General features: G+C 38.9%; 1 protein-coding gene across 4 annotated transcripts; it reads left to right on the top strand.

Annotated features, from left to right (window-relative positions):
• Window positions 1-128: 128 nt before the first annotated feature.
• Window positions 129-23,188, top strand: znf576.1 (zinc finger protein 576, tandem duplicate 1). Of its 4 annotated transcripts, XM_061952090.1 has the most exons (11): window positions 129-228; window positions 653-1,085; window positions 4,997-5,497; window positions 7,776-11,179; window positions 11,260-11,286; window positions 11,377-11,473; window positions 14,231-14,422; window positions 14,506-14,586; window positions 16,752-16,917; window positions 18,788-18,968; window positions 19,048-23,188. In XM_061952090.1, exons 2-11 carry the CDS (start codon window positions 683-685, stop codon window positions 20,281-20,283), a joined length of 6,288 nt encoding a protein of 2,095 aa, XP_061808074.1. In that variant the 5' UTR covers window positions 129-228; window positions 653-682; the 3' UTR covers window positions 20,284-23,188. The 4 variants fall into 4 exon arrangements, with proteins under 4 accessions (XP_061808074.1, XP_061808066.1, XP_061808058.1 ...); XM_061952082.1 differs by having other exon boundaries at window positions 11,260-11,473; window positions 16,755-16,917; XM_061952074.1 differs by having other exon boundaries at window positions 11,260-11,473.
• The last annotated feature ends 3 nt before the right edge of the window (window positions 23,189-23,191 follow it).

The raw sequence follows: 23,191 nt of genomic DNA, 5'->3' as shown, positions 1-23,191 counted from the left end.
ATTACACAAACGCAACAGCAACATTTTAAATTACCAACACTTCACATTCCTGTCCGGTAGATGGCGATAAGGCGGTTTGGCCCACAAGATCTCTACATAAAATGGCCCCTCCCCTCAATGTGCAGATTCTCCGTCGTGACGTCACAATGTCCGCCTCTACGGCGACACAGGACGCTTTGCTTTGTGTGAACCGATACTGTTGATGATTTTATGGACTAACCCGCGCAGGTAACACGTGAATTACGTCCTAATATAACATTTAAAAGTATATGCACATATATGCAACGCGGATACATTTGTGTGCAGTATTTTAGCGATTTCTAGCTTACATTATCGCACTGTAAATCATTGCATTTATGCTAACAAAGCTATCACATCAGTGTATAAAATGTTTGTTTGTACATGATTTGTATTTTTAGTCCACTAGCACAAATATAATGAATTTAGGTCACAGTAGACAGCCGGCAGCTGCACTCCCGTCTCCATCACTTGTCTTTTGTAATCCAAATGCAGTATCCTATTCATTCTCCTGCCTACTTGGCCATCTGGAAAACAAAGGACACACACACACTAGCCATTTCAATGTATTTCTCACCGGAATGGCTTAATATGTGTGCTATTTTGCTTATATCTGTGGTGTCTTGATTCCCAGAAACTTGTGAACAAGTGCAGCTGAGAAGCCATGCAGAGCCCAGCCCAAGAGGACAGTGGACCAAACCCACTGGACAATGAGACCAGTTCCACTGAGTCAGCATCAAATGAAACAGGTGCAAAAGAACAGCAGTCGGTTGAAAAGGAGGCATGGCATCTTCCAATGGAAGACACAAATATGAATCCAACAAATGAAACATCCGCAGATGAATTACTTCAACAAGCAGAGGGGAAAGAACCCGCCCAAAACACAGAAACGATGAAAGCGGACGAGGGTCCGAAAACTCAGTCAGAGACGACACCGAGCACCAATAAAGATCAAGTCCCAAATGAAGAAAAGATGAAGAAAAAAGTCAAATGTTTTCCCTCCAGGAAAGCAATGTCTGATCCTCTGAAGATGGACATGACCAAGCCAGTAGTTATGCCACTAACATGTAAGTAACCTTGTGTGAACGTCCTCATTCCTTTTTGTTTCAATTTCATCACTCAGGGGGATACATGTGTTGTGTGTTCATATTACAGGTCACGGTTTATTTTGCTCTGTGTTGAAATTTTGTGTGTTTGAAACAGTGGAGTATTTCCTCAACTTACGAGTACAATTGGTTATGTGATGTAGCACTTAACTCAAAATACTTGTATCTCAAATAAACATCTCCTATTGAGATAAATTGAAATCAATCCCATCACCCCCCACCCCCAAAAATAGCCCCATTTTTTCACGTAACAAGTCTTTTAAAAATAAAAACAACCTTTTATATAAAGTTAAAGTACCCATGATTGTCACACACACACTAGGTGTGGTGAAATTATTCTCTGCATTTGACCCATCACCCTTGATCACCCCCTGGGAAGTGAGGGGAGCAGTGAGCAGCAGCGGTGGCCGCGCCCGGGAATGATTTTTGGTGATTTAACCTCCAATTCCAACAGTTGATGCTGAGTGTCAAGCAGGGAGGTAATGGGTCCCATTTTTATAGTCTTTGGTATGACTCAAGCAATATTATTTAAAAAAAAAACAATCAAATAAAATGTAGTACAGTAGTTTTATGAAATAATGTAATAATGTACAAAATGTACCTTTGAGTTGACTATGGTATCTCCTTCCAGCTGATTCTCGGTCAAACAGATGCATGTTACACGTTTCATCAAACGTACGTCTCTTTCTTCCCCTCCATTTATCTGCTTTCTTTTATAATTCAAGTTTTCCTTACACATATGTATTTTTGCATTCGAAACAATTGTATTGTTGATAATATAGGTCATTATTATTATTCATTACCAATAGTGCTATTTCTATTGGTATTTTTATTGCTCCATTTGTAGTGAAATAATGTTCATTGTCATTTCTGTGCCTTCACTAACTGCCTCTTTGCTATCACTTTTCGTATTATATTTGTACATATCATATTTGCTGATGATGTTCTGTTGTTGTTGTTGTTTCTCTGTCTTATTCCCCACTTGTCCCTGCAATTTCCCCCTCTGTCTTTCTTTTTTCTTCTTTCTATGCCCTCTTGCTCTACTCCAGCGGCGACAAACATTAAATAAATCAATTTAATAAAGTCAAATACAAATAAAGCAACAAGAGAAGTATCCCACACTTCTTTTTTGTAAAACAAAATCTGTACAGCAGTTATAGTCATATACATTAACAATATGATTATCCTAAGTGGCTGGACAGGACACAAAAAAAACCATGATGACAAATTCGAGCTGTGTCCCGCAAATTCGACAGTAACAAGTGACAACAACGTCCTCAACATTGCGGCTTCTAAATCACAAATCCTACAGGTAGCATTATCACTGGAGGACGAGAAGACAGGGAATAGCTAAACATACTACACTACACACTAGGGAGATACGAAAAAAACATAACTAACTTCTAAGCGAAAGCTCTTGAAATGAAACAGGGGTGGGGCAGATTGATACAATGATCGACAGTCACAATACTAAGTATAGTATCACATAATAGTCAATACTATAGTATTGACCATTAAAAACAATCTCTTGTTGTTAAGCTAAGGAAATAGGAGCCAATTATAGTTTTTGCTTTTATTAAGAACATTTTCGCCACTGCCGTTATTATAAACTTTATTAAAAAGGGAATATGGCAATATTTTTGATTTTACTACATATTCTGTGTTTTGTCAGATTTCAGCTGTGATCCAAAATGTAATATTTCACTGATCTTAAATATTTAAAGTATCAGTATCAGCATTGGTATGACCAATACTGCCCCTGTACTGTAACTACTTGGTATTGGATCATTACCCAAATTTGTAAGATCACCCAAAACTAATGTAAAGTATCCAAACAACAAAATAATAAGTGCTTATTACATTTTAATATAAATGTGGATTGGATGTAACAAGAGAAAACAACCATATATTAACAGTAAATTAGCAAGTAGATTAATAATAGTTTTAACAGAAAAATACAACTGACACAATATGTTACCAGTATGTCAGCAGCTAAATTAGGAGCCTTTGTAACCTGTTTTTTCTATTATCATTTACATACCAAAACAAATATTGTGATATATATTGTTCTTGTAGGAGGCTGCAATATATATTGCGATATACTGTACATTTTAGGTCCGATTGGCCATTCCTAATGGTTGGTTGTGTATTTACCTTTTATGGTACTTCATACATACACAGTATCAGTTTTCACTATGTGAGGTGGTCTTGTGGGGAGTCACATCTAGAGTTGCAAAGAGGTGGAAAGTTTCCGGTAAATTTCCGGAAACTTTCCGGGAAGTTAAGCTCGGGAAGTTTAGAAATTTTTACAATTTTTTGATTATTCAAAGTTGGACACCGTCCATCTTGTTCTGTAGAATAAGATGAGAAGCTTGTAAAACACTAATGCAGTGCCACACACAGATATAAATAGTCAGCTAAACAATTGGAGTAGTCTTTAAAAATATTTTACTGATGGACAAATGAATAGAAATAGGCTCGATTAATAAATGAACATTCAATCAGCATGCTAAATCAAACTATAACCTACATTCTTGTATGACAACAGAATGGCTAACAGAACAGAAGGCAGAGGAAACTACACATTTTTGATTTAGTATTTGCTAGTTGAACTTTACAGATCATATTTGATATCAGTAGAAAAAACTGCATTTAGTTTAGATAATAATGAGTCATATATTGGAATATGGCATCAATTATTTAAATGTGTTTTAACTATTAAATGAACCAAAAATATGACATATTTTATCTTTGTGAAAATATTGGACACAGTGTGTTGTCAAGCTTATGAGATGTGATGCAATTGTAAGGGACTGTGACACTATTGTTCCTTTTTATAATTTTATTATTATTATTTTTGTATATAAATGTCTGTAATTATAATATCAACAAGGGATTTTTAATCAATGCTATGTTGAAATTGTTACTAATATAGATACTGTTGTTGATAATATTCATTTTTGTTTAACTGCTTTTAGATTGTTTTGTGTCATGTTTGTGTGTCCTCTCAATTGCTCTGTTTATTGCTATTCTGAATGTTGCTGGGTTGGGTTTGGTTTTGGAATTGGAATTGCATTATTATGGTATTGTTGTGTATTGTTTTGTTGGATTGATTAATAAAAAAAACTAATAATAAAAAAAATAAAAAAGTGAATGGGATTTAACATAGAGAAAATTAGCATCACGGCTATCCATCCATCCATTTTCTACCGCTTGTCCCGTTCGGGGTCGCGGGGTTACTAACGGAGAAATATTTTCGATTCATTATGAGACTGTGGTGGTACATAAACCTAGCTAGCTAGAGATATTGGCACCAAAATTATTTAACAAGTACAGGAACAGCTAGCTAGCTTGCTTGAGTGGAATTCTGCTAGAGTAGTCTGCAGTCATACAGTAACAAGCAATTACACCTCTATTAAACTTAAATACCATAAATCAAATATATTTACCGCAGTAGTATTATCAAAACTTACCTGGCTGGATGAAGTCTTTGGGCTCAAATACTAGTGTGGTCTCAATAGCCCTGCTGTAGTGTGTAGCATGCTGGGAATTATCTCGGCATGTGATGGAAGAATGTACTGTGCAGGGTTGAAATTCCACTGAATTTGTATTAAATCAGGTTGTTTTAGCTAATAATCATGCTGCAAGATCTAGCATGTTGCATTCAATGTTTATTCCCATTGATTCCCGTTAATTCCCATGTATTCCCGTTAATTCCCATGGAAAGTTTCCAACTTTGAATATTCCCGGAATTTTGCAACCCTAGTCACATCACCTTGAAAATAATAAAGAAAATAACATTAGTTCCTACTTTAAAAGTGCATCACCCTTTTATTTGTTCAAAAATTATGATGTCGTGTTTTGCTCTGCAGCATCGGAGCTGTCCCTACAGTGCATCGAGTGCCACATCATCTTCAGCGACACCAAGAGCAAAGAGCGTCACCTGAAGTTGAGCCATCCCGCTGAGTACGAGCAATGCATCCTGGCGAATGTGGCATTCACCTGCTATGTCTGCGACCGCCATTTCACCAACTCCACTGATCTTAGGGCCCACCAGAAAACTCACGCAGAGAGGAAACGTTTCAAGTGTCCTCTCTGTAGCCAGGCCTTTAAAAAGTTTTCGGAGCTTACGCTTCACAAAAAGATTCACATTGGGGAAGACGGTTATACCTGCGCCGACTGTGGTAAACTCTGCAAAACGTTTACTCTGCTCAAGTATCACCGCCGTGTACACACTGGGGAGTTGCCGTATGCCTGCAAGGACTGCGGGGAAATGTTCAGCGAGTCCAAGAATCTGCAGAAACATATGCTGTCACACTTGCCGGAGGGGGCTCAGGCACAAGTGACGAAAGCAAAACGGAAGAAAAAGCGTGGTAAGAGACGCTGGGATACAGTGGAGCCTCTAAAGTCAACATCATGACAGATGACAGCAAATAGGTGATGGAAAAGTGTGATAATTTCCATAGAACTAGAAATTGCTATAGAGCAGTGGTTCTCAAACTTTTTTCACCAAGTATTACACCAGAAAAAACTTAACTCTCCAAGTACCACCATAATGACCAACATAAAGTGTTCAATAAAAACTAGGCAAATGTTTTATTAGTATATTTAATAGTTTTGCCTGCATACCACTAGTGGTACAGATACCACGGATTGAGAATCACTGCTATAGAGGAATGTGATTTGCTTCCCAGTAGGCTACAATGTGAGTTATGTAACTACGCATATATCAAGTTGAAAACAGATACAAATTAGCTAACAAGCAATTGATAATGTAAATAATGGCAATTAACTACCACTGCCAACAAACAGCACTTTTTGACTTCACTCAACGTCTAATTGTATAATAATACATCATACAAACACAAGGCTCAATATAGTGTTATTATACTTTATACTGAAAAAAATACCTGGCATAAAACATCCCAAGATACAGTCGATGTACAATATGACTGATATAAATGTGTCCAAAGATAGAACTTTTAACACTACTTTCATATCGTGATATTGCATGATGATGACACATTAGAGCTGTGTCCCGCAAATATGACAGCGACAAGCAATCAGTGCACTGTCTGTAGCATTCAACCTAGCGGCTAATGTCGCTCCACAGTACAAAGCCACTCCAAAGTGAGCCATTCTTGCCTCCATGACGGCAAATAAACTGTTTCTTACACATAACGTTATGACTGCAGTATGAGGAATAGCTAAACATGCTACACAATACACTGTAGGAAGATATTGTAACTGCTAACCACTAAAACAAGAGCTTTTGAATGTCAACAAAGGTGGGCGGATAGATACACATATCGACAGTAACGATCCTAAGTACATCATCAGTACTGTATGAGGGCAATACAACAGTGATTACATAAATATTAATGTTATCTAAATTGGCCCTAGTGTGTGGATGTGAGTGTGAATGTTGTCTGTCTATCTGTGTTGGCCCTGCGATGAGGTGGCAATTTGTCCAGGGTACCCCGCCTTCCGCCCGATTGTAGCTGAGATAGGCTCCAGCGCCCCCGCGACCCCAAAGGGAATAAGCGGTAGAAAATGGGTGGATGGATGGGTTATCATCAAAACTTTTTTGTTTTTATTTACAAACTTAGGAAATAAGTCCATGGACATGGGAGGGTTTTAAGGGTAAAACCCAAAGAAATTCAATCAGGGCCAAATGTAGGAAATCATTTATTTGATATTGTTAATTCGCCATCATGTGTATGTCTAATTTAACCGTGATCAAAATTTAAATCATTTAATGGTCTTGAAAGTTTGAAGTATTAATTTGTAGTATCGACCAAAACTAATGTCAAGTATTGAAAGAACAGAATAATAAGTGTTTATTACATTTTACCGGAGGCATAGCTAGACCCATGTTACAACAGAAAGTAACCAAATAACAGTACATTAGCAAGTAGATTAATAAAAGTTTTGAGAAAATAATACAACCGGAAATGACGCGATAGGTTGATTGGCAACACTAAATGGTCCCTAGTGTGTGAATGTGAGTGTGAATGTTGTCTGTCTATCTGTGTTGGCCCTGCGATGAGGTGGCGACTTGTCCAGGGTGTACTCCGCCTTCCGCCCAAATGTAGCTGAGATAGGCTCCCAGGGACAAGCGGTAGAAAATGGATGGATGGATGGATGTTACCGCATACATCAGCAGCTAAATTAGGAGCCTCTGTAATCCGTTTTGAAATGCTTCTAATATACAGTATATACAAAATAATATACAATGATGTAAATCTCTATAGCAGGAGGCTGCAATACATATAGATTTTAGCCCTTATCGCCCAACCCTACCCTAATGCTCTAATGTACCCTCTCTCAGTCAGGCCTCTTTCAAGGGTTTGTTGTTCATTTTAAGTTTACATTAGTTTTGTGATACATACGTTAAGCTCTCTTTAAACTTATATGACATTTAGTAATGTTAACATGTTACTTTGGAAAAAAAAATCACCTCTGCACTTAAAGGGCTTAATTGTATCAGCATTTTGGGCCTGTATCACATATATTCACTTATAATGATTGATGATTGAACATTTGATTGAAACAGTTTTGTATTAGACTTTGGAGGTTCCACTATATATGTGTGATTTACAGTTGTGACTATCAAATACCCCAATTTATGTTTGCTTTCTGCATCTTTAGATCCCTCAGCAAACAAATACCCCTGCTCCCTTTGCAAGGCTACCTTCATGAGTCTCAAGACAATGCTTCGTCATCTTAAAGCCAAGCATAACCTTTCGCCAGCTTTATTAAACAAACCTCCTCTTTCTGGATCTCCGCTAACACAAATGTCTCCACTCATAACGCCAATATCTCTTTCCCAACCATCATTGATCCAGTTGGAGCCTCATGGGCGGCCGCTCCAGAGAGTCGACGGCAATATCGACACAGAGCAAATTCACAGGCTCATTGAATCTTTGGGAAACATCCAGAAAGTAAAGCAAGTTATCATTTTGGGTCAAGTACCTCCTAATGCTCCACTTTTGGAAATCCAGCAGATCCCTGAGCAATCCAAACCAGAACAATTATATCCTAAACCTCCCCAGTTGGATTTTACGGGAATGACACAGGTGGATGTAAAGACAATAGAAGGAGACTTACCTCTGAACTCATATGATCCAATGGAACAAACCATCATATTGGAACCAATTACGCCTGATGGACAGTTGATAAACCCGCCGTTCTCAGAATTTGGTTCCCAAATAGTGTCAGGGGAAAGTTTTGCGCTTGGTTTTGTTCCAGATGTACAAAGAATGGAGGCAGATCAAATTCATTCACAACCTGAGATGAATACAACATTCTCCAAAATCACGGACTCATTGGTTTGCACCAATGAAGAAAATGACCCCAAACAAGACCGTGAACAAATTATCACATTAGAACTTACGCCTGCCCTGACACCAACTGCTGAGCTGGAACAATCTCACAATGAACCAAACCAGGAAATTCCACCCACCTTATTGGTTCCAACAACTGAGCTGGTAAAAACGCCTTGCCTAAGTATAGAAACGCAATCTGGCTCTTCAGTCCCGTCATTTGCACCTGCAGTTAAGCAGAACTTAACATATGTACAAAGCAAACATGATCTCTCATATGCACCAACACAAGGTCCAGAAGAACCTGGAGGTCACCCTCAGGTGGACGCTCTCTCACAGATTCAAACCGAGGACCACGGTCAGATCCACTGTGTGTCAGACATTGTAAATCCCCAGGAATATCAAGAGAAGACTACACAGAATGAACAATCACTAGTTGATGCAAAGCAGGGCAATGATGAGGTGGAAAGTCAGACTGAAGTTGTGGATGTTTCTTCTAAGAAGACAATTCCATCACCGTCACACACTAATCAGCGGCCACAGATCTCAGAGTTACCTGTCAATGTGATGTCAGCACAAGAGCTTGTAAAAATACGCAAAAGGAAGCCTGCCAGGGCTTTATTTATACAAAGTTATATGCAAGAATTGATAGGGACCATACTTGATGAGGATTTACAAAGAGCTGGCAAACCATCTAAACCCAAAAAAGCAAAAAAGTCTCACCTTGTTATGACATTTAGCCCACAAAAGGAAAAGAAAAACAAAGGAAACAAAAAACAAGGGACGCCGCCTCAGAGATGCCAGTCAACCCAAGATGAATCTGTGAGTACTGGGGAGACAAAGCTGCCACAGAATAAAGTGCCATCAAAGAAGAAAAAGGTGGTGTCCAATAAAGGTAAAAAAAACAAGAATTTACTGTCTTCAAATGATGTCCATACATCACCATTAACCAAAGAGTCACAGATGTCTCCAACAAGCAAAGAGAAGAAAAAAAAGTTAAAAAAAGATGAACAAGTTTCGATGGCTGGAGTTCAGAAAATAAACAAACAAAAGGCAGTTCTTAAAAAGAAGAAAACACAATCTAAAATTGTGCAAAAAAGTGGGGCCCACAAATCAAAAGTCGTGACCAAAGAGCGAAAAAAAAAGGAAGTCAAAAGTAGTCCTAAAACCAGCAAAAGCCAAGCAGACTCAACTGGTGTGCAGATAGCACAAGACACCCTTCTTCTGCTGAAAGGTCACAAGCAGCCCCAGTTAAAGGTTCACAAGCTGGACCCATCAAAAACATCAGGGCAGTCACCGGAAGCTCCACCTTGTGATCAGCAAACGCAGCACAGCAAAAAAGGCAAGGCCAAACGTAAAACAAACTCTGCAAATAGTCTCAACGCTAGGTGTAAGAAAAAAGCAAAGCAACCCCAAAAAAATCAGAAGGCTCTCTTGTTGCTGTCCTTTATGAATGCTAAACATCAACCACCTGAAACACAGCCAACCAAGCCCAAGACCAATCGAAAACGCAAAGCTCCCTCAGATGTGCATACCGAAGGTGTGATAACGTCTGCACACTCCAAACGAGCCTTGGAGTGTAAAAACTGTGGGGAGATATTCAGTGAAGTCGCCTCCCTTCAGATGCACAAGGCAAAGGTACATGTTATGGAGAGTCCTGGGCTTACATTCACCAATGGAAACATTTTTGAAGGGGTCTCCCGGTTGGATGTTAGCCAGCAAGAAAGAGTTGTTGGCCTGATGAATCCTACCACTGGTTGGGATACTGAGCCTGAGATGGCAATGGAGGACAGAGAACGAAGTGTCTCATTTCCTGCTTTGATTCCATCCCCTTCTCTATCTGGTCCATGTGCTGACGAAGTCAGTGGTGAACTTCCTATCTCTCAAAAACATACCCCTACTTTAGATTTATTGAGAAACTGCAAGGCCTCTAGTCTTGACCCCCTCCCAGACAGCAATGAAGCTTTGGTGTCCACTGAGGAACAGCAAGGAGAAAGTACCCCCAAGAACCTCTGTTCCGAATCGAAAATCCAGTCCACCATTGATGGGGACATTAAGCAGAATGATCTTCTTGGGGTAGACTTGGTTACTGTTGGAGAACAAAATGAAAGCAACAATGTGTCTTTTTGTAACCATTCCCAAAATGTATCAAATGAAAGTAGCACTGAAAAAATAATCAGCAATGCTGGAAAAGGTTTGCAGTCTGTGTCTTGCTCCACAGAGCAAGTACAAGTCAAAGAAGAAGTGGAAGAGGTGTTAGTTCAGATCAAAAAGAAAGCAGACTTAAAGATTTCAACAGGGGATAGAAGACCAACAAGTTTACATGGAGATGTTGTAAAAGGCACTGAAATGGAGGAAAAACTTGAGGATTGTGAAGTCGTTTACGAAAAACCTGGCTGTGATTCCCAAGTGAGCAATGAGGCTGAGGCCCTTGTGCAGACTTCCCAGCCAGGCATCAAAGATCCAAGATCTGATCCCAATGTCATCCCTGCTCCTTGCACTTTTCTACCTCTCACATCTTCTACATTGGATGAAGTATCCTATGCAGCCCCGGAAGAGCAAGGCGTGTTTGAGCTGGAGTCTGCATCCATTAATGATGAACTTGACAAGGAGAGTCAGCCTATGGAATCATCATCTCCAGGAATCATCCTTACGAAGATTGTCACCTCTGGACAACCAATCGCGAACAAACAGATCCATCTGATGTCCACATGTAACAATCAAAGACAGGTGGGATATTGTAATTGTGTTTTACTGTTAAATAGTACCAACAAACACAACACACCTTTCGAATGTTATTTTATTTTCAGGGTGAGGACTGCACTGCTGTTAATGAGGTGCCTCTTAGCCCAGGGATCAAAGTTGAAGAGAATACATCAGAGTCCTCACTTCAAAATGAAAGTAACAAAGAAATCCCGTCACTGCAGAACCAAGACATTCGAACGGTCCTGGTGAAAGAAGAGATCAGCGCTGGTCTGAATGATGCTCGGGCCACACCAGATAGCAGACATTCCAGCAGTTCATGTAAGTACTCATTTTAAACAAATTATTCCACAATGGTTAACACATCTACCTCAAAGTGGTATGAATCTTGGCTCAGACCTTCCTGTGTGGAATTTGCATGTTCTTCTCGTGCTTGTTTTGGTTTTCTCACGGTCCTACAATTTCCTCCCACAGTCCAAAACATATTCTTAGGCCAATTAGAGACTAACTTGTCAATAGTTGTGAATGTGAGTGCAAATGGTTCTTTGTGCCCTGTATGGAGGTTAATTTGTGTCTTTACTACGCAAGCTTTTTATTGACACTGAATTTATGTAACTGAATTTTTTGCGTCCGAATTTTGTAAACTGAATTTTGTTACGTCAAATTATGCTGGTAATTTCATTGAAAAAAATGCAGTGTTTTAAATTTCAGTGTAAAAAAGTTAGTTTATACAAATTTAGTGTATGAACATTTAATATATAAACATTCAGTGTAAAAAAAATTCAGCGCTGAAAAATTCAATGTCAAAAAATTTGCTGCATCAAAAAGCAAGACTCACTTCCTGTAAATCAAGGCTGAAGCAATTGATCCTGTCTCAGAACCAGACAATGAGGTGTCAAGTTTGAAGTCATGTTACACATATCTTGCAAAACAGCATAGAAAAAAGCAAGTTAAGTGGGCTACCTGGGCATAATACAACATAATAAACACTTCTGACCACCAGGTGTGATGCCACATATTTTAGCACAAATACACTAGCACCTGACCACCAGATGTGACATCACACACATTAGCACCTGACCACCAGGTGTGACATCACACACATTAGCACCTGACCACCAGGTGTGACATCACACACACTAGCACCTGACCACCAGGTGTAACGTCACACACTAGCACCTGACCACCAGGTGTGAATTCACACACACTAGCACCTGACCACCAGGTGTAACGTCACACACGAGCACCTGACCACCAGGTGTGAATTCACACACACACACTAGCACTGACCACCAGGTGTAACGTCACACACTAGCACCTGACCACCAGGTGTGACATCACACACACTAGCACCTGACCACCAGGTGTAACGTCACGCACACTAGCACCTGACGACCAGGCGGGCATGTGATTTTTCGGAAATCCGTCTTTTTTACCTCTGTAAAATTATGAAAAAAAAATTTCCGTTTTTCTTCGTTTTCCAACCTACAATGTGTGTTAAAATCTTGATCCGTCTCTTTGCCATACCTGCCAAAACTATGTTTTTTTCGTAATGAGTATGGTTTTTGATATTCCATTAAAAATTATTAACTTAAAAATCGAAGCTACATAGTGAAGCATTTTCACGGGCAGAGAACAACATATACGGGAAACATCAATGATGATTGGTTGGTGTACATATAAGAGAATCCATGATTGGTTGGTTGGTTTACTATGATGAGTAACGATTGGTTAAGATTAGGGCAAAACATTACGGACAGGCCAATAAGAAGCAAGATAGGGCGGGGTCGTTGAACCAGGAAGGGAAATCACAACAGACACGCACATCCCAAATTACGACGAGAGAGTCGGAGAAGAGAAGAGGGAATATTCAAGCGGGCGATTTATATATCTTTTTTTTTAAATAGTGGAAGATGGCAGAGGGATTCTCTTCCTTAGATTTTTCTTTTAGCGATGTGGACGACGTCTAGAAAACCCACAATGCATCTACTTGGCCACATTTGGACAAATCTATGCGTCTGGATGCAACAATGGCCAAAACATTCATTTTAGTTGTTTACCATGTAAGCCCAATCAAAACTGCTCTCGACATGGAAGACGTGGAATACACATTTAAGAACACACATGATTGTGGCAGACAGGTGATGTCTTTTGCTACAGTATAACCTGTCTAAATGAACCAAAGTAATGTGTAAATAATATACTGTAAATAACTTGATGAACCATCTGTGTGACCCCCGGCTTATTTTCAGTCTTTTTCATTAAATTCTAATCACGTGCCTTCCACCAGGTGTGACGTCACACACAACCACCAGGTGTGATGTCAGACACACTAGCACCTGACACCAGGTGTGATGCCATGCACACAAGCACCTGACCACCAGGTGTTATGTCAAAACACGTCATAATCCAGTAGCCCGCTGGATGTTTTCAAACTACAGAAATGATTCCAGTGATATTATTGAATATGGGAATGTTTTTTTACCCTTTGCATTTGTTTTGCCCTGTTTGTTGCAGCTTTGTTGTTCTTGCTCGATTATAAAAGATGTCAATCAAGGAGGTGGTCTGGGAAGTAGAGGAGCAATGTTAATATATTGTAAATATTCAGTGTTTTATTGTTCATAGTCAATATTGTAAATCCCACATTCTATATTTTTATGTACATTCTGTCATATAATTCAGTAAGAAAACTAAATTTCATTCCATTTTTGAGATGGTCTTTTTAGTTTTTTACTAAAAAAAAGACACTCAGAATGTACACAAAAATACAGAATGTGAGGTTCACAATATTAGACTATAAATAATAAAACACTGAATATTTTAATCTATAAATGTTGCTCCTCTACTTCTTAGACCAGCTCCTTGATCCACATCTTTTATAATCGAGCAAGAGCAACAAAGATTCAACAAACACTATGAAAAATAATGGCAAAAGGATAACCTTACAACTAATTCATAAGAGTATGTTATTCAAAACATGTGTGTGACAAACAAATGTCTCTCGCTGATCAAAAACTGCATGGTCAGTTAGACCCATTTTGAGCTGTTCAGAGACTGATTAGCAATATTTGTGTTTAGTCACAGACATCGAGGAGACAACAAGGGACTGTCATGTGACCCCTGACTTCAGCAACAAACAGTGCATCTTCTACCCAGTGAAGGAGGAGGAGAAGGATATTTTCTTGGGGTCTGATCAAACTAACTGTGGAAGTTTAACCACAGAAGCTGATTACAGACAAACGGCAGATCCAACTACGGAATGTAATTTATGTGAGTTCGGGACGTTTTTGGGTGTGTTTACAGTATATAAAAGATAATAGAACACATTTTAATTTTGAATCGTATTAACGCAGATGAAGGCATACACAATCAAGAAGACTACCAAGATATGAGAGAACCAGAGATGGGGGTTGGTGATATTGCAGATGAACAAGGTTTGTTTTTTTAATTTTTGTTTTTATTGGATGTGTAGAGATGTTTCATATTGAAAAACTGCTAAAATTTTCACACTGTCATTGTTTTAACGGAACGTAAAACATAACTTCTCTGAGTGAGCTTTGTTATCTTTGAGCAGGTGTACCCCATTTTTGTGTTAGATAGCGGAATTACTAATTTCCGTAAAATTGTGTGGATAGGTAGCAAATTTGGCATTGCAAGAACACAGTACTTTGGTGTACATCAGAATACAAATGTGAATATTCTAAATAATATTCTATTGTTGCCCCTTTTAGTTTTAGTGGGCACATGAGCATATGCATAGGCCCTCAACCGGGGTGTGTTGTACAAACGATGCATTCCTCCTGCCACTTATTCATGAAGTGAAGTGAAGTGAATTATATTTATATAGCGCTTTTCTCTAGTGACTCAGAGCGCTTTACATAGTGAAACCCAATATCTAACTTACATTTAAACCAGTGTGGGTGGCACTGGGAGCAGGTGGGTAAAGTGTCTTGCCCAAGGACAAAACAGTAGTGAATAGGATGGCGGAAGCAGGGATCGAACCTGCAACCCTCAAGTTGCTGGCACGGCCGCTCTACCAACCGAACTATACCGCTCCATTCATATATTCATAATATTGTTCACCTTACACAACAACAACAATCAGTACAAATTCAAATAATCCACAGAGTTAAAGCCCACGGTATACTTGCTCATGCATGAGCCAAAGCCCAAGTGCACAATGTAGCTATGTCATAATTATTGCAATCCTTACTCATGCCAGTTAATAATAAATTGACACAACAGAAATAAGTACAATGACTGGAATACACCTTGACACTGAGCAGTGAGCATGTTGCCATTTTATTTCATGAATGTTCTGTATGTCTGGGTCGATAACGAATTTTGCTTGACAATATATTGACCTACGAATTATTGCCGATAAACAGTGTTATTGTTAACAATATTTTGAGACCAAATGACCACTGATGGAATGATAATACATAATAATAATGCAAGTCTACCCTTAAGAATGCAACAAACTTGTATTTCTCATATATTTTAGCATTGCAATTGGAATGTAAACTTTTAAATATCTAAGTTAAATAAAACAAACAAATGATACAAATTAAAGATATTCTCTTTGCAAAAGTGTGTACTTCATTTAAAAATTTTTTAAAAAACAGAACCGAAAGCAATAAAATAAGTTCTGTCTCTGTTACGGAGGGGGTGAAGAACCCTCAAATATACACAACTAAAACAATAAATAATATGGCTAAATAAAGTTATTGTGACCAAAATGCTTAGGATTATCAATATTAGTGCAGTATTGTTGGATGTGCTCAAAAAGTGCTTATACCCACACTAAAATCTTTTAACAAAGTTGTATTTTCTTTTTTAACAACTAAAGTAAACACACAATTGACTTTGTTGGCAGAGGAAACATTGAATATTGTTTTGGCTTCATAATAGCCATATTATTTAATTTGTTTGTTTTAATATGTTTATCTTCTTCCAATTGAGTTTACAAATGTTTTTTTTTTAAATGCAAATTTGGTGATCCCTTCTTTTCACTTCCGGTGACGTCATGCCAGTTAGTTATCTGTTAAAGACACCTCCCGCCTGTTTCAACTGCAAAAATAAAATTCAACACAACATAACATTTATCTTAGCATCAAAACAGGCTCATCTTTTAGTGCTGGCGTTGATAAGCCACATTTTCAATTTTTTTGTGAAGGCCTTGTAAGTTGTGACCAGTTCCATAATTGTATCAACATGTGGTTATCAGTCACTCTTTTTCCAAAATTTTAATTTAACACGGTAATACTAACCGTCGGGAGTTTTACAGCGGTTATCATTGTTACTGTTTAAGTGCATGTTGTACAAACGCCCGCAGCTGCCGCCAAGAGCGACCGCTCTGCCTCTTGCAGCCGTAACAACACATTCACATGGTGGTTATTGAGGCTGGCAAACTTATCAAATTTATTATAATTTATCGTTCGGTTAATTGACTTATCGAATATCGACCCAGGTCTAATGTTCTGTCATTTCAGTTGTTGTACATGTACTAATAACAAGAGTTAAATGGTTTTCTGTTTTGTCATTTAATATTAATAATCTTAATAAACATGGAAAACTTGACTTTTCACAAATGCTGAAGCAGAGTCGCAGAATCTACCAGAGCTGCAGCGCCTTCTTCTCCAGAGTTCTGATGAAGAGGATGCAGTGACTTTGGAATCGCCTCCACCTTGCATTGACTGTGAAGCAGAAGTCATGGCCTACTTCCACAAGAATGGCTCACACCAGCCAGGCGTAACGACACAAAAGTAAAGAGCAACTTTTTACTTCTACATACTGACATACTTTACTAATCTATTACTCACACTGAATGAGTTAGGTGCTGGGAGATTCATGGCTGGTGAGGCAATAGATTTACATGCACACGTGCAACGCTTTCAGGTGTGGCAGAGTACTGTCTGCCTCACCTTTTCTTTTCTCTGCAGTATATTGTCTGATCAGCACAAGATATTGATGTCATACGGTATTAAATAGAGGTGGGGGAAATAATCGATTTTTAGATGCATCGCAATTTGGACATGGACGATTATGAAATCGATTAGTAATCGTCAATAGTTGATAATCGATTTATTTATTGTAAGTAAAGTAATGCAGACAGTTCTAAAATTTGGCTGACTGCATTGAGCCACCTCACCCAGTGATCCGACCAGCTCCTTTATTATAGGCACTTATGTTCCAGTTTTGCACACATTTCCATTAATTTAATAAATGTGGGAATTAATTTAACTGTTTTTTATTACAAATGCACTGTTTTAAAAGTTTGCAAGTGATAAACGCTTATTTAGTGAAACATAAAGAAATGTAAAACTGCATCAATATACATAAATTAAAAATGCCTCAATAATCGATTTTTTTACCAAATCGTAGCTCCTGAATCGGAATCGAATCATGACGTGCCCAGAGTTTCCCACCTCTATTGTTTAATAAACCTTTTTGCACACATTATTGTGCATTCTGGAGAAACAAACAGGTTCTAAGGTGAGGCAGACAATGTGCAAATTAAACTATTTGTAATTCAGTAAATTGTTAAAATTATTATCATTTACAGCACACATTCCTCTGACTGCACATTACTGCACTGGACTATGATGTACATTTTATGATTCTCGTAAGGATTAGGGGAATTTCGATAAGCTTCTCAATAATTGATTTAGGCTTTGTATTACTCCAAGTAATTATGTATTAACTCATCACAATATGAGGATAATGTACAATAAGAGGTAATTGTTGAGGCCATTCAGTAAAGACAATGACTATTGTTTTGATGTAGAAAAACGTATGGTGCTACTGTAGTACTTCAACTTACGAGGTTAATTGTTGCGACGATGGAGCTCCTACCTCAAAATGCTTTTATCGCAAAACAAAGTCGCCTATTGAAATTAATTGAAATCAATTCAATTGGTGCTTGCCGCCCCCTAAGCAGCACCATTTTTAACAGGTAACATGTCTTTTAAAAATAAAACATAAACTTAAAAAAAGATACAAAATTATGAAAAATAATACAATAGTATGTACTACTAACAACTATAAGGGCTTTATGGAATAATGCAATCCTAATTTATAGCATTTATTTTAGAGTGCGTACTTCTCCCGAATCTACCTCCAGCTGCTTCTCAGTCAAACACAGCATCATCAGATTTTCCATATTTTCATTGATTAAAATCCACCGTTTGGATTTTGTTTTAACATTCTTGACTGGCGTTAAGACCCATTCTTCAGTATGGTGCAGACCAGCAGTGATACGCTCGATTTGTTTTGCCAAGTCGGTGACACGCTCTGTCATGTTTTTAATGATATAAATGTTTTAATTTAATTATTTTTGTCAGCACTGTCCTTCATGGTCACTTTCTTCCTCCCCATGCTTGGAAAAACGAAGTTATGTCGATCTCTTGCTATAGGCTAATGCTGGCAAGTAAGAACGGATGTTTTGGTCGGATCTTACGGGGGAGGTTTACTGTGACATTTGCTACGCCAACTAATGGCGGGAATGCTTGTAACTCAGATTTTTGCTTGCAACCTAAAGCATAACAATTATCTTAAATTATGTTATCTTAAAACACTCTTAAGTTGAAGTACCACTGTAATTATGATTATATGTATTTTTTTTTTTTTATCAAGTGTTATCCAAGCACCAAGAGAGACCAGAGGACCCATTCATTACTTCTCGAGGTATTTTGGCTGGGACACTTGGGTAGACATAGCCCGGTGCACCAATCAAAGTACCAGCACTCCTAACTGTGTCACCGTGAGAGAAGTAGCACAGTTTGTTGGCATCCACATTGCAATGGGAACATTAAAGGTTTGCATCAATATGTTTTGTTCTTATGGTCTGAGTCGATTGATTGAAAAATTAACCAAACTAATTTGGTTTCCTCCAGTTTCCCTGCTCTAGACTCTACTGGGAGGACTTGACCAAGGTGTCCCTAATTGCGGACGCCATGACACTTTCCCGCTTTCTTCAGCTGTCGCGGATGTTGAAGCTTGCTGCAAAAGATCTAGTAAATAATAATGGTACTGAAGAAAGAACTTGCATTAACTTGCAAAATGGATTGTCGGGGGACAGTTCTCATCTTCAGGCTGACATGTCTTACCAAAGAGCGTCTGATGACTCTTTGGACCCTCTGTGGAAGGTTCTGCCATTATTGTGGCGCTTCCAAAAAGGGTGCCAGTCATTTAGAAGAGAGGGGAACTATGCAGTTGACCAATATTTAATTCCCTTAACAAAAGAACACAAAAGCATGCTGGCTCTGCACAGCACAACATTAATTGGATTTGGGGGTTTGCTTCTACATGTGGATTTTAAAGTGGATCTGTCTGATAAAGAAGATGTTGTAAAAAAAATGGTGCCCAAAGACAGCACAGTGTTTCTTTGCAAGCAAGAACTCTCCACCCCTGCAATGCTTGAGCGCCTCCTAGCTGCTGGAATCCAGAGTGCAGGCCGGGTAGGCGGGGCAAGAGGTCAGATCGGCGATGAGTTTGTGAGCTCGGACGGCAGGCTGATGCTGCGCAGGACACATTGCGGTTTCATCCTATCCACGGCGGGACACAGTCAGAGAAACATGGCCATTCTCATGGACAATTTTGAGAAAGCTCAGACAGCAGCTCGCCTCAACAGAGATTTGATAAATCTTTACTCCATCCCAATCAGCAGCCTGACAACATGCTGGCCTCTCACTGTGCTCTGGTACCTAACAGATCTGGCTTTGGTCAACTCCTGGCTCCTGTACAAACACGATCACTTAACCAACCCTGCACATTTGTCTCTAATGGACTTCAGATTACAGGTGTCCAAAGCCTTGATCCACTCCAGCGGTATGGACTCTCAGCACTCTGTTCTCCCTCAACCAACCTCGGGAAAAACTCACGCAAGAACTGATCCTCCTAATCCCAGCACAGTAGAAGAAAGCTCCCTCCCTGATGCAGCCACACGGTACGACGGTTCAGGTCACTGGCCAGAGCAGCTGGCCGAAGGTGAAGGGGGAAGGTGTCGATTTGGGCACTGCCAGAGGACGTCTCGGGTTCTATGTCTTAAGTGCTGTGTCTTTCTTTGCATATCGCGCAACCATAATTGCTTTTTGAATTTCCACAATCAAGCAAATTCAGGAAACCTCTAAATGCCAACCTTTCAGTCCACACCTTAAAAGGCATTGACTATATAATAGAGATGTAACAATGAACGGTAATAATGATAACCGCAGTAAAACTCCCGACGGTTAATATAACCGATTTAATTAAAATGATTGATGACTGCACTTTGATAAACTCATGGACTGACTGGCGCCAGCCTCTAGCTTAAATTCTAACATGAAAACAAGGAACATTAACGTCTTTATATATTTAAAAACAACTTGCCCCAATTTAAACTTATATTGTCTTTCCCTATTAAGAAACAACATAGCCTAATTTAAATTTATATTGTCTTTCCCTATTAAGAAACAACATACCTCAATCGAAAGTTGTATAAACACATTGCTTTCGTAACAGCTAAAATATTCAATTGTGCACATTGAACTTAGAAGCTGTGCTCTCTTCAAACAAAGTGATCGTTCTCTAGACGGAGGTGTTTTTACGGTGCCTTCAAGGACCGCTGAATAGAATAAGATGGCACAAGCCAAAAAATTATGGACAATAAAAATACATTTTATTTGTCACGCACTTTTGATTTAAATACATCTTAAAGGGCTACAGTACAAACCAATAATTGTGAAGCATAGGAAACACAAAACATACAATATAGTGGCTTTTGTAACACTGTCTATTTTTATTAGTTATTTTAAAATGTTTTAATATTTTTCAAGTGTGTGTACAAGTACACTATATTGCCAAAATAATTTGGCCACCTGCCTTGACTCACATATGAACTTGAAGTGCCATCCCATTTCTAACCCATAGGGTTCAATATGATGTCGGTCCACCTTTTGCAGCTATTACAGCTTCAACTCTTCTGGGAAGGCTGTCCACAAGGTTGCAGAGTGTGTTTATAGGAATTTTCGACCATTCTTCCAAAAGCGCATTGGTGAGGTCACACACTGATGTTGGTCAAGAAGGCCTGGCTCTCAGTCTCCGTTCTAATTCATCCCAAAGGTGTTCTATCGGGTTCAGGTCAGGACTCTGTGCAGGCCAGTCAAGTTCATCCACACCAGACTCTGTCATCCATGTCTTTATGGACCTTGCTTTGTGCACTTGTGCACAGCCATGCTGGAAGAGGAAGGGACCCGCTCCAAACTGTTCCTACAAGGTTGGGAGCATGGAATTGTCCACAATGTTTCGGTATCCTCTAGCATTCAAAGTTCCTTTCACTGGAACTAGGGGGCCAAGCCCAACTCCTTAAAAACGACCCCTCCACCAAATTTCACACTCTGCACAATGCAGTCCGAAATGTACCATTCTCCTGGAAACCTCCAAACCCAGACTCGTCCATCAGATTGCCAGATGGAAAAGCATGATTTATCACTCCAGAGAACGCGTCTCCACTGCTCTAGAGTCCAGTGGCGACGTGCTTTACACCACTGCATCCGACGCTTGGCATTGGACTTAGTATTCTCATAGTCATTCACACCGACGTCCCACTGGGGTGACTTTTCCTTGCCTTTATGTGGGCTCTGTACCGAGGATGTCGTTGTGGCTTGTGCAGCCCTTTGAGACACTTGTGATTTAGGGCTATATAAATAAACATTGATTGATTGATTGGTGGCTTAGATCAGCTGCTCGGCCATGGAAACCCATTCCATGAAGCTCTCTGCGTACTGTACGTGGGCTAATTGGAGTCACATGAAGTTTGGAGCTCTGTAGCAACCGACTGTGCAGAAAGTCTTTGCACTCTGCCCTTCAGCATCCGCTGACCCCTCTCTGTCAGTTTATGTGGCCTACCACTTTGTGGCTGAGTTGCTGTTGTTTCCAAACTCCATGTTCTTATAATAAAGCCGACAGCTGACTTTGGAATATTTAGGAGTGAGGAAATTTCATGACTGGATTTGTTGCACAGGCTGCACACTGGAAATCACTGAGCTCCTGAGCGCGGCCCAATTTTTCACAAATGTTTGTAGAAACAGTCTCCATGCCTAAGTGCTTGATTTTATACACCTGTGGCCAGGCCAAGTGATTAGGACACCTGATTCTCATCATTTGGATGGGTGGCCAAATACTTTTGGCAATATAGTGTATTTTTCGAGCACATTCAACAATACCGCGATAAGAATAATACCAGTGATATGAAATGTTCACATTGTTGCATCCCTACAATATAAACATTTGCTTTTGTACAAATACAGTACAGATTTAACTAAGTACACCAAATACAAAAAATAATTAGATTCATCGCGCTATGATCAAATATCTACAAATACCGTGGTAATTGCAGTAACGTGCTTAACTGTTAACATTGATAATCTAATATTGGGACAACCTGAAACTAAATAATTTATTGCCTGTCCTTCATCTACTACGATGATATTCCTGCAATTCTTCCGGAAAGCTGAAGTATAAAAACACAAATGGGAATGTGCTTGTTATGTGTCTGTACATACTGTATAATATAAATAATTTTAGACATGTCAAATGTTGGATATATTGAAGATTTATTTACTGCGAAGGTCTTAATAGAAAAAGGTGAAAATAGTTTGACTCGCTCAAATGTCATACATATGCTCTACTACTGAAACTAATAATTTATAACTTAATTATTTCACGTTTTCCAATGTGTATGACTTATTGTTGAGTTTAACTTGAGATCTGTTTAAATGCTGCTTTCAAATACAGAAAGAAAACTCTTACAGATATTTCAACTTAAAGGTATAGCATAAGTGTGACGATAAACAATATTAATAATATCAATCATTTATGTTGAATTGGAAGAAGCCTTGTGTGGAGCCATTCTGTACACTACAAAACAAGCGCTGGAAATGTATTTTTTGGAAAATAATTTTCACCTTTTACTATTATGACATCAAATTGTCTTTTCTTACACAAAATAAAGTCTCGTGAACATATTTTGTAACAGCATTTCAAAGTTGTTTTTGTTTA

The sequence above is a fragment of the Nerophis lumbriciformis genome, linkage group LG04 (assembly GCF_033978685.3).
Source record: "Nerophis lumbriciformis linkage group LG04, RoL_Nlum_v2.1, whole genome shotgun sequence".
Taxonomy (NCBI): domain Eukaryota; kingdom Metazoa; phylum Chordata; class Actinopteri; order Syngnathiformes; family Syngnathidae; genus Nerophis; species Nerophis lumbriciformis.
This window is presented reverse-complemented; position numbering and strand designations above follow the sequence as displayed.